The following is a 10926-nucleotide window of genomic DNA, read 5'->3' on the forward strand; positions in this document are numbered from 1 at the left end:
TTGAATAGTCTCATCAGGATGCTTTCAGAAAGAAAACTTTCAGGGATCACTAAAAAGGCAACACTCAAATGCAGGACTCGATCATAGAAGTTCAGGCCATTTATTTACAGTGGGGCAAAAAAGTATTTAGTCAGCCACCGATTGTGCAAGTTCCCCCACTTAAAATGATGACAGAGGTCAGTAATTTGCACCAGAGGTACACTTCAACTGTGAGAGACAGAATGTGAAAAAAAAATCCATGAATCCACATGGTAGGATTTGTAAAGAATTTATTCGTAAATTAGGGTGGAAAATAAGTATTTGGTCACCTCAAACAAGGAAAATCTCTGGCTCTCACAGACCTGTAACGTCTTCTGTAAGAAGCTTTTCTGTCCCCCACTCGTTACCTGTATGAATGGCACCTGTTTGAACTCATCATCTGTATAAAAGACACCTGTCCACAGCCTCAAACAGTCAGACTCCAAACTCCGCCATGGCCAAGACCAAAGAGCTTTCGAAGGACACCAGGAAAAGTATTGTAGACCTGCACCAGACTGGGAAGAGTGAATCTACAATAGGCAAGCAGCTTGGTGTGAAAAAATCAACTGTGGGAGCAATCATCAGAAAATGGAAGACATACACGACCACTGATAATCTCCCTCGATCTGGGGCTCCACACAAGATCTCATCCCGTGGGGTCAAAATGATCATGAGAATGGTGAGCAAAGATCCCAGAACCACACGGGGGGACCTGGTGAATGACCTGCAGAGAGCTGGGACCAAAGTAACAAAGGTCACCATCAGTAACACACTACAACGGCAGGGAATCAAATCCCGCAGTGCCAGACGTGTTCCGCTGCTGAAGCCAGTGCATGTCCAGGCCCGTCTGAAGTTTGCCAGAGAGCACATGGATGATACAGCAGAGGATTGGGAGAATGTCATGTGGTCAGATGAAACCAAAGTAGAACTTTTTGGTATAAACTCAACTCGTCGTGTTTGGAGGAAGAAGAATACTGAGTTGCATCCCAAGAACACCATACCTACTGTGAAGCATGGGGGTGGAAACATCATGCTATGGGGCTGTTTTTCTGCCAAGGGGACAGGACGACTGATCCGTGTTAAGGACAGAATGAATGGGGCCATGTATCGTGAGATTGTGAGCCAAAACCTCCTTCCATCAGTGAGAACTTTGAAGATGAAACGAGGCTGGGTCTTCCAACATGACAATGATCCAAAACACACCGCCCGGGCAACAAAGGAGTGGCTCCGTAAGAAGCATTTGAAAGTCCTGGAGTGGCCTAGCCAGTCTCCAGACCTCAACCCCATAGAAAATCTGTGGCGGGAGTTGAAAGTCCGTGTTGCTCGGCGACAGCCCCAAAACATCACTGAGTCATTCCTACTATTCGGTGCCATTTCAGTGTGATCACTCTTCATCAAAAAATACAAAATTTTGAATTATTTTAACATTTCATCTAAAAGAGGGATTTTCAACCTATAAGAAAAATGTATTGGTCCAGCTAAGGATATTATATTATAATATTTTTTAAAATCAAAGTCTTTACCCATGACGTGCCAAATGTCCACCCTGTTACAGGACATTCAATTTTCTATTAATAACTGTTTTGAATACACAGTTATAGTAATATTTACATTTTCTAAAAGCTACAATGTCCCTTTTTAAAATCTGCAAGGAAATTTCAAGGAAGTATTTTAAACAAGCATTATATTGAAAGAAGACAGGTTCAGTTTTAAGACACAGTGTAATTTCAAAAGATTGTTTTTAGATTCAAAGGGAATATAAAAAAAAATTGGCTCCATTTTTAAGTAACTTAATTTTGCTGATTCATTCCCTCCCAATAACCAAAGAGACCAAAGAGACCTGTTACAGTGCATAGCAATAACAGGGGTGACGGTAACAGGGGGGAGATTTTATGCTAAACTTAGCCATTACTACTAGTATGATGAACAACAAGCTAGTACATGGTGACCACTAAGAACCATTTTTAACATGTTTATTAGCCATATTATAAAAATTACAAAAAAAAATTTGTTTCCACTATTAATAAGCGTAACAGGTTGGACGTGTTATGCTTTGCCACATTACAAAATCTTGCTAAAACATTGAAAAAAGGGTTGATTAAAGAGTGGTACTTACTCGTCTTCTTCTTGAAAGTTTTCCCTCCAAAATATGTTACATCTGGGAGTGTCATGTGACTAAAAGAATAATCAGGTGATGTGTTCTATGGAATTCTTATCAGAGTAACAGGGGTGACAGTTGATTCAGGGACACAACATTTTTTAAAGATTTTAAGTATTAAACATGCATTAATAATAAAAAAGAACATTTGATGAGGAACATTAGAAATAAGCCAATCCAGAAATTATGAAAAATCTAGATTTATTTATTTATTTTTAAGTTATATTTGTAACTGAAGTCGAGCAAGCATGACTGGGGACATAGTACTTTAGTGACTTGTGCTAAAATAAAAGTAATTTACTTTTAATGTATTTATCCTTTGTATATATCAATGTGTTCTATGGTAGAGGGGGGTTAAACATACAAGAAAATGGTTTAGAAATAAGCATTAGACAAGTTTTACACTAAATATACCATATTATGTCATTAGGACTCAAATGGCACCGAATAGTAAGAATGACCCCACTGCTCTCGAGAAGATCTGCATGGAGGAATGGGCCAAAATACCAGCTACTGTGTGTGCAAACCTGGTAAAGACCTATAGTAAACGTTTGACCTCTGTTATTGCCAACAAAGGTTATGTTACAAAGTATTGAGTTGTATTTTTGTTATTGACCACTACAAGTTAGTGTTTTCCACAAGTCCACACAGATTCTCTTCTAAGAACACAAACCAGCCCACTGCTCTCCAGCAAGAGTTTCTCCAGCAGAGAAACGAGCAGAGCAATCCAGCAAAGATGGAACAACTCCCTTTTAAATAAAAATAGAAGTGGAACATAAAATGAGGAAGTGACTAAGGAAGTGAAATGTTGGATTTTTCTAAGTAGAAGCACTATTTTAGTCTTACTGACCGTAAGACTGATTGTAGCCTGAGGACAAATTTCTGGGGGGGATGCATCTGCCTATGGCCCAGTGGCTGACAGCGTGGACAACAACTTGCTCCTGAACACCGTAAAGACCAAGGAACTTGTTGCAGATGACATCCTGCCAGTCACCATCAACAGGGTCTGTATGGCAAGAGTCTCAGACTTCTGCTTCTTGGGAGTCAATAGCAGGAAGGACCAGACTTGCCAAACACACACTACTGAGGTTGGAAAGAAAGAAAGAAAGAAAGAAAGAAAGAAAGAAAGAAAGAAAGAAAGAAACTACTTTCTGAGGGTTCTCAGACAGAACAACATCCCTGAGAAACTGTTGGTGTCCTCTTATCGCTGCCGGGGCCGGTCCGTGAGTCATTTGGTACCTAGCCGCGAGAGTTGAGACTCAGGTGTGAAGTTTATGGTTTTCATGGTTTTTATCAGTTTTATCTTCTTTTTTTTTCATCATTTTTATCGTTAACTGGGTTACCCTGGGTCTTTCCCTGTGTGTTATGAATAAATCTTCCTTTTTTTGGTACCGGTACTGGTTTTATTTTGTTGTATTTATCCTCGACACCTTAAAGGCCGGTCCGTGAAAATATTGTCGGACATAAACTGGTCCGTGGCACAAAAAAGGTTGGGGACCGCTGGCCTAGCAGATAGTCAGCTGTCCTCTCCCCTCACTTGAAAAATTGCACAGCTCCCATTGTCTCAAGAACATTAATCGAATCCTTCAAGACCCAGCTCACCCTGGTCATGTACTGTTTGAATGTCTACCTGAAACTAACAGACTAAGCAACAGATTTTATCCCCAAGCAAGCCATCACCATGCTGAACACTACTGAATTAGGCACTCAGATCCAATATAGCTTTCATGTACAATGTAACATTGTTACAACACAATCTCAGGTTTACACATTTGATGCTACGGTTACCACTGGTCTTTACATCAGCACCAGCAAACAAGGTAAATCATTGAGAACACAGTCTTGATCACTGTCATCAGCATGGATTCTGTTGTTTAATAAACACTGAAGCAATATGCAATATGAGTTTGCACAAGACAGAATGTCACACTGCACAATGTAATGTCATTGCTGGTACAAGTACATATTTCTATATATGGCAGTGGACAGGAAGTGTGCTGTGGCTTCAGTGGAGATAAACCTCTACAGCACATATTTTAATATCCTGTAGATTTACTCTAATTTACCTCAATTAAAGTAAGTAAGACTGCTGTCTCAGTTTGGTTAAAGAAGGATGTAAGTTCATTTTTTCTTTCATATCTACACGTTTGTAAAAACTAAGGGAATACATATGACCTACCAACATTAAAAATAACCACAGCGTGAATGAAGAGGAGACAGGAAGTAAAGAAGATAGACATTTGTCTTTGACAAGTACAACAGAGTTCGCAAGTTGCAGTTGTGACAAGATGAGAAGGAAAACCAGAACAAAAGGCGATGATTGATCACAAATTATTCAACATTTCTCTATTTTTGTTGCTTCTTTATTCAGGTAAGGTAACCTTTACAAATACTCTAAAACATAATTTTTACTTAATATCAACAACAAATTTTAAAAATACATTTTCAGATCTGAAAATAAACAAAGACACTGCATATTAGAGTAAAGACTTTATTTTAGTCCAGTCTCATTATTTATATTTCTTTACTTTTTAAATCAACAGTAATTGCACAAAATGATGCGATTTATGCGAAATATGAGAACTGTTTAGGTAAACCACCCTAAAAAAAATTTTATTTCATGTATTAAACCACAAAAAGCATATAAAGTGCTTTGAGAACTCAGAGTAGAAAAACGCTATATAAGAACTAGCCCATTTACCATTTGATATAATATATTTTTGGCCACTGTGACCCATGGGACACTGTTTTCCCTACTCAGCATTTCTACTTCAAACCAGGCTCACAGTGCATTATGCATAATGCAACTGTAGGAAAGGAAGATCTACATGTACCTACAAGTATTAAAATGTTTGGGGGGGGGGGGGGTGCTTCTGTTTAAAGGTAAAGATACATTTAACATGTAACAAATTTTTTCCAACTTCTTTTCAGATTTACTTTATTCTGAAATCTTTATGTAGACAGCTGTGCTTTTGTTACAGCAAAACTGAGTTTGGTGCACACATTTTTTCTGTGCACAAGAATGTAAATTATCTGCATTTGCACAAGTAATGGTAATATTTTTGTTTCTCTTTCATGTTCTCAGGAGCACTTAGTGAAGATCTTCCGCTTGCCTTCACTGTCAGAGATGGAGATAAAGTCACTTTGCCTTGTAAAAATCGGTTCAACATTCATCACAACTGTGACACTATCACCTGGATCTTCAGAGATTCAAGAGGCACACCAGCAGTAGAGCTGGTTAATCATGGACAAATCAAAGAAGAAGCCAAATCAGACAGACTGAGTGTTACAGCAGAATGTTCACTGGTTATAAAGAAGGTCACAGCTGAGGATGTTGGTCGTTACACCTGCAGACAGTTTAGAGGTAATCCAGGGAGACCGCAAGGTCCAGATGCTGTGGTTTATCTGTCTGTTGTCGTCAGTAAGTATTTACACCACAATATATTTTAGTTCAAGTGGTGTCATTGGAACAGCATATTTTCATTATATATGAAAATAAATATGTGTTCTTGCTTCGTTTTTCTCTTGCAATTCATCTTCACCAGTGACCGAAAAGAAGAACGCTGATGAGGTGACTTTAAGCTGCTCTGTGTTGACATTTGATCAGTGTAGACACAAAGTGAAGTGGATCCATAACAGAAGAGATCTGGATAGAGATTACTCAAATTTAAAAACATCACAGTCTTCCTGCTCTGCTACTGTGACATTTCTGAACCTTACATATGGTCACATATCAAGTTCTGACTTTAAGTGTAGCTTAAAAAGAACAGAAAATAACAAAGAGCAGCTTTTTACCTTCAGCCATCATTCATCAGGTAAGAAACCAGGAGAGGTTCTGAAGAGCTTATTAAATGAATTCACATTATTTTGTCTAAATACCTAAGATATTATCTTGTTTTATTAATCTGAAGATTTAATCGACTGAATATACAGAAAGTTTTCTAATGAAAGGGCCACTGAATTTTGTTTTTTGTTCAGGTGAAGAAACAAATACAGCAACAACAGTTAAATTAGACACAGTGACTACAATAAAAGTGCTGGAAATGGATGGTTCAACAAACTTACCAGGTAATGTCAACAATATTCTGTATCAATTTTTCAGCAAAGTCTTTTTCTTTCTGAATTTTAGGAGAAAATGTTTGTTGTTGTTAGTGAATGAGCAAAGTTTAATCAAAAGTCATTCAGACTGGTGTTAGTAATGACTTCATTTATGGGTTTTAATTTACAATATTACATATACAAAGCAAACTCTTACAGCTTCCTAATGAGTAGTTGCCAGAGTTTTGTTTCTTTGTTCAGATGAAGATACATAAACAAATCATTTAACTGTTATAGAACATACAGAATGAAAGATCCTTTCAATTTTATTCTTTTGTTTTTGGTGAAGAAATATATGCAGCAGCAACAATTAAATTGGAAATAATGACTGAATCTGGCATTAAAGGAGGTCTGACAACAAAACAGCTGGAAATCATGAATGGTTTGAGAAAATTACCAGGTAATGGCAACAATATCTCTCTCTTTCTACAACTTCAGTAAATATTAAAGGCATGCTCTGATATTTCAGATCATGTACTTAAACATACATTTAGAATATACTTTTCATGTTTTCACTCTCTTCCCAGACTGGTCCTGGTACAGGCTTGCCATTGTGGCCCTGGGTTTAGTAGCACTTATAGCAGCTGTTGTTGTCGTCAGCATCTGGATAAGAGCTGGTGGGATTTATTCACATATAAACAGAAAGGTTGATAAACCTGGATTCTGTTTGTGGAAGTTAAAGTTGACTCCTTATTTTCTATTTTTTAGGGAAAAAAGCACAGATGGATGAAAACATGGTGAGTTTATTAATCAGAATGAAACAGATAATTTTAGATTTTTTCCTTCATTTGTGCCACGAGAACAACAAAACAGCACGACACATTAGGACAAGACAGATAATAAATAGAAAATTAACCTGGAATGTCTGCAATAAAACAACCTTTCCCAATAACACAAACATGTCGGATTATACAGAAATTTTAGAGCTCACAGTTCTCCTCATGAAGAGGCGGCACTCATCAGGATCAAAACACTAATTCATGGCAAACCTGATAAAAGCTCACATAAGGATCAATGAATATCCATATCTATGCCATATATATATATATATATATATATATATACACATATTTGCCTGTTTGTTTCAGGAACAGAATTTAAACTCTGCAGTAACTTCGTCTGCTCCAGGAACCATTCAGGAATCTGTGAGATCAAACATGTATTTGTTCACTTATATGTTGAATCTGCATTTTATACATTACTGAGCAGTCTTTATGTTGTCTTCACTGTGCAGGCTGATCTTCAAGATGTTGTTCTCTACACCTCCCTCAGCTACACTGAGACCACCTACAGCTGTCCAGGTCTTCAGGTAATTTGATTGTTAAGGTTGCGGGGTTTCTCCTCCTACTGATCCCTGTCAGTAGTTACTGCTTACCCATTGGTTTTAGAGCACATGGCTGGAAGATCTGGCGTAGTTATTGACCTGTCTCCTGGAGTATCCTCTGGTGCAACACGTTCTCACTCTTTAAGCAGAGGAACCCTGGCCAAGCATCCATATATAGTAAGGAGTAAGAACCTTGTTGCAGGGCGTGGTCTGCAGTGCCTCTGCAGGGGTGGTGGATGCACCTGAGTGGCAACACACCTCGCCAATTTAAAGTGTGGGCTAACTCCTGTCGTGGTTGTTGGTGTGTCAGGCTGTGCGCAAAGAAACTGCAGCTAAGGGTTTGTACAGCAACCAATGAATAAAGATAATGCAAAGCATGTTCATGTAGTGGGGTCTGCTGTGGTTACATTCCTAGACGGCCGGCCTCTGGCTCAAAGCTTTTCAGTGAAGTGAAAATATTGAACATGGACATTTTTGTGTTTTTCTGAAATAGTTATGTTATGGTGTGCAAGAGGAAATTATTTATGTTTGATTTAAAGAAAAACCCTTGGGAAATTTTGACAAAAATTTTACATTTCATCGAGAGGCTAGTAATTTTGTCCTTATCTGTTCATATGTAAAAACAAAAAATATTAAAATAAAAAGAAATTGGCTCACAAGAGGAGCCGTAGAGAGTAGAATTCTTCTTGGGAAAGTAAATGTGTTTGTAACAAAAAGTTTGTTAAAGCTCCCAGACAGGGCAGGTTAGGAAACAAAAAGGAAAAAAAGAAAAAAGCTGTGTATTCTTTTTCAGGTTCCCTATAAAGAAGATGAAGAAGGTGAAGCTTTGACCTACATTATATGTTCAGTCTCTTCTCCTGGACCTGCTCCCAGCAACCTCTATGCTAGCATCAACAAACCAAAAGACTAAAAAACAGGAAAAAACACAGAATCTCTTTTTCTTTGATAACTTCTTTCTTTCTTTCCATTCTTGTGTAATGAAAGAGGGTTTCTGTTTTGTTAAAGTTCCCAGGATTTAACAACAGTGATAATATAATCTGTATTTTAATTTTTAATTTCTAACCCAGAATGTTGCACTATATTTTTTCATAGATTGTTTATTGCTTTATCAGTGTACATATATGTGTTTGTATATCTGCAGTTTAGGCCTGATGATTTTATGATATTAAAAAGTGTTTTTCCATTATGTAAAATCCCAAGCAGCCAATAAAGGCTCCAGCACGTGAGTTTTATTGTCACGGTACAGGGTCTCTGACCCAGTGTTTTTGTTGGTTTTAGTTATGTTCTTTGTTTATTGTATTTCATGTATAGGTTTCCTGTTACTTTGCCTTCCCTGTGTCCCGTGTCTAGTTACCCTTGTCTCCATGTTCCTTCTGCCTCCCCAGTGAGTTGTGTCTTTTGTCACTCCTGTCTCTCTGCTCCGTGTTCAGTTTGTTCAGTGTCAAGTCAGCGTCTTTGTGTTATATTTCCTGTTACTGTGACGTTCCCTTGTCTCATGTCAGTGTTTGTGGTTTTGCTTTGGTCTTTTCATGTTTGATTACTCCCACCTGCACCTTGCTCCTGTGTCTCATTCCCTCGTTATCCCTCAGTGTATTTAAGCCCTGTGTTTTCCTTGTTCTGTGTTGTGTTGTACGGTGTGTGTTTACCTGTGTGCACCTCTCTGTGTGCTTAGTAGGGATGGGTATCGTTTAGGTTTTATCCGATACCGGTGCCAAATCGGTACTTTTGAAACGGTGCCGGTGCTTAAACGGTGCTCGAACCGGTGCTTAAAGAATGGAGAACACAAAATTGGTCCAAAAACCTCTCATGTTCAGCTGTTTTTTTTGTAAAAAGATAACAATGTTAGCCTTTTCTGCAGCTATGTGGCATATATGGCATCACTCTTGGCTGGAAGCAGTGCTTAAACAATGGAAAAAACACAAACTTTGTCCAAAACCTCTCATGTTTAGCTGTTTCCCACTTTTTCTTTGGTCATTTTAGCCTTTTTGGCCAGAGTGAAGGGAGTATCTGCCATCAAACAAGAGGACAGCCGCATGCAGCTATGATGATGTTTGCTAGTTCACCTTACATGCATTAATGTAATAACGTGGTTAGCCTACTCAACGTAAATTAGCTACTCACGCAGAGAAGAACGGCTGCTGCTGCTGCCATCATCATCCTCATCATTTCTGCTACACTGGCAGGGCTAGGGGCCAGGACTCTATTCTTCGGGTTTTTGGGGATGTTGCTCCGGGTCCGATAACTGGCAACCCACCCGACGTGCACGGTGTGAGGTCTCGCAGCAAGCTATCAAATACGGCGCATTTCTGGGCTTTTAAAAAAAACGCTATGCGTCGCCAGCTGTTTAATTCTTGGTGTTACTTCCTTTGACAGTATCACAGTATCAGCTTAAAGCACTTGTTGCAGGCTGCTGAGTTTGCATATTTTGCTGTGAAGTACAGCCAGACTTTTGACCGCTTCGCCTTGGACATTTTTAATCTGTAGCTCTGCTCTAACAGAACGTACGTACCTGGACCCGCCTACTATCCTCGGAAACGTAAAATGATTGGCTAGAAGTGTATCACAGCTCAGGAAAAAAAAGCACCGAAATAAAGCACCGAAATGTGCGCTGCTTTTCGGTCTGGCTACTACCGTTTATGACAGAACCAGTGCCATCATGGCACCGGACACCGGTACCCATCCCTAGTGCTTAGTTTATTTTTCCAGTGTAGTTTTGTATTGTTTCTCCCAGCCAGCAAATAAAGCTGTGTTTTTTTGAGTTTGCTCTTTGCCTCTGTGAGTCTGCATTTGGGTCTTCTCTTACCAGCACACAGCTAGTTCATGACATTTATTATGTTTTGTTTATTTTAAATAAAAATTGGTATATATATATATATATATATATATATATATATATATATATATATATATATATATATATATATATATATATATATATATATATATATATGCAAATTCATTGCCTCAAGCAAATAAGCAATGTTTGCTTAAGATAACTACATTAGGACAACTTATCCATTCATGAATTACATTTTTGTCATATTTTATATTTGTATTTTGAAAACAGTAGCGATGTCAGCTACCATTTCACACACTTCACATGGGATTTTGTTGGTTGAAGGACCCTAATAGACTCTAGAATTGTCACCATAAGCGCTGCCTGTCTGTTTCGTACGAGCATAACAGTTCAGGCTCAGCTGTGTTGCATGTGTGTCAAGAAAGAAGCAAGCATGAAGAAAAAGGAAGTGTACCTAATAAAAGAAGGAGGAAAGGAACAAGGTTTATCTGGCAAAAAATAATACATTGGGAAATAAAAATTAGCAGAAAA

General features: G+C 38.3%; 1 protein-coding gene across 2 annotated transcripts; it reads left to right on the plus strand.

Moving 5' to 3' along the window:
* The first annotated feature begins 4021 nt into the window (after nucleotides 1-4021).
* On the plus strand, nucleotides 4022-10356 carry LOC113006669 (uncharacterized). Of its 2 annotated transcripts, XM_026142763.2 has the most exons (10): nucleotides 4025-4547; nucleotides 5262-5597; nucleotides 5722-5991; nucleotides 6155-6244; nucleotides 6564-6674; nucleotides 6802-6891; nucleotides 6983-7011; nucleotides 7363-7419; nucleotides 7509-7583; nucleotides 8392-10356. In XM_026142763.2, the coding sequence occupies exons 1-10, from the start codon at nucleotides 4493-4495 to the stop codon at nucleotides 8506-8508; spliced, it is 1230 nt and encodes a 409-aa protein (XP_025998548.2). In that variant the 5' UTR covers nucleotides 4025-4492; the 3' UTR covers nucleotides 8509-10356. The 2 variants fall into 2 exon arrangements, with proteins under 2 accessions (XP_080145795.1, XP_025998548.2); XM_080289669.1 differs by lacking the exon at nucleotides 7363-7419 and having other exon boundaries at nucleotides 4022-4547.
* The last annotated feature ends 570 nt before the right edge of the window (nucleotides 10357-10926 follow it).

Source organism: Astatotilapia calliptera, chromosome 15 (assembly GCF_964374335.1).
Source record: "Astatotilapia calliptera chromosome 15, fAstCal68.1, whole genome shotgun sequence".
NCBI lineage: Eukaryota > Metazoa > Chordata > Actinopteri > Cichliformes > Cichlidae > Astatotilapia > Astatotilapia calliptera.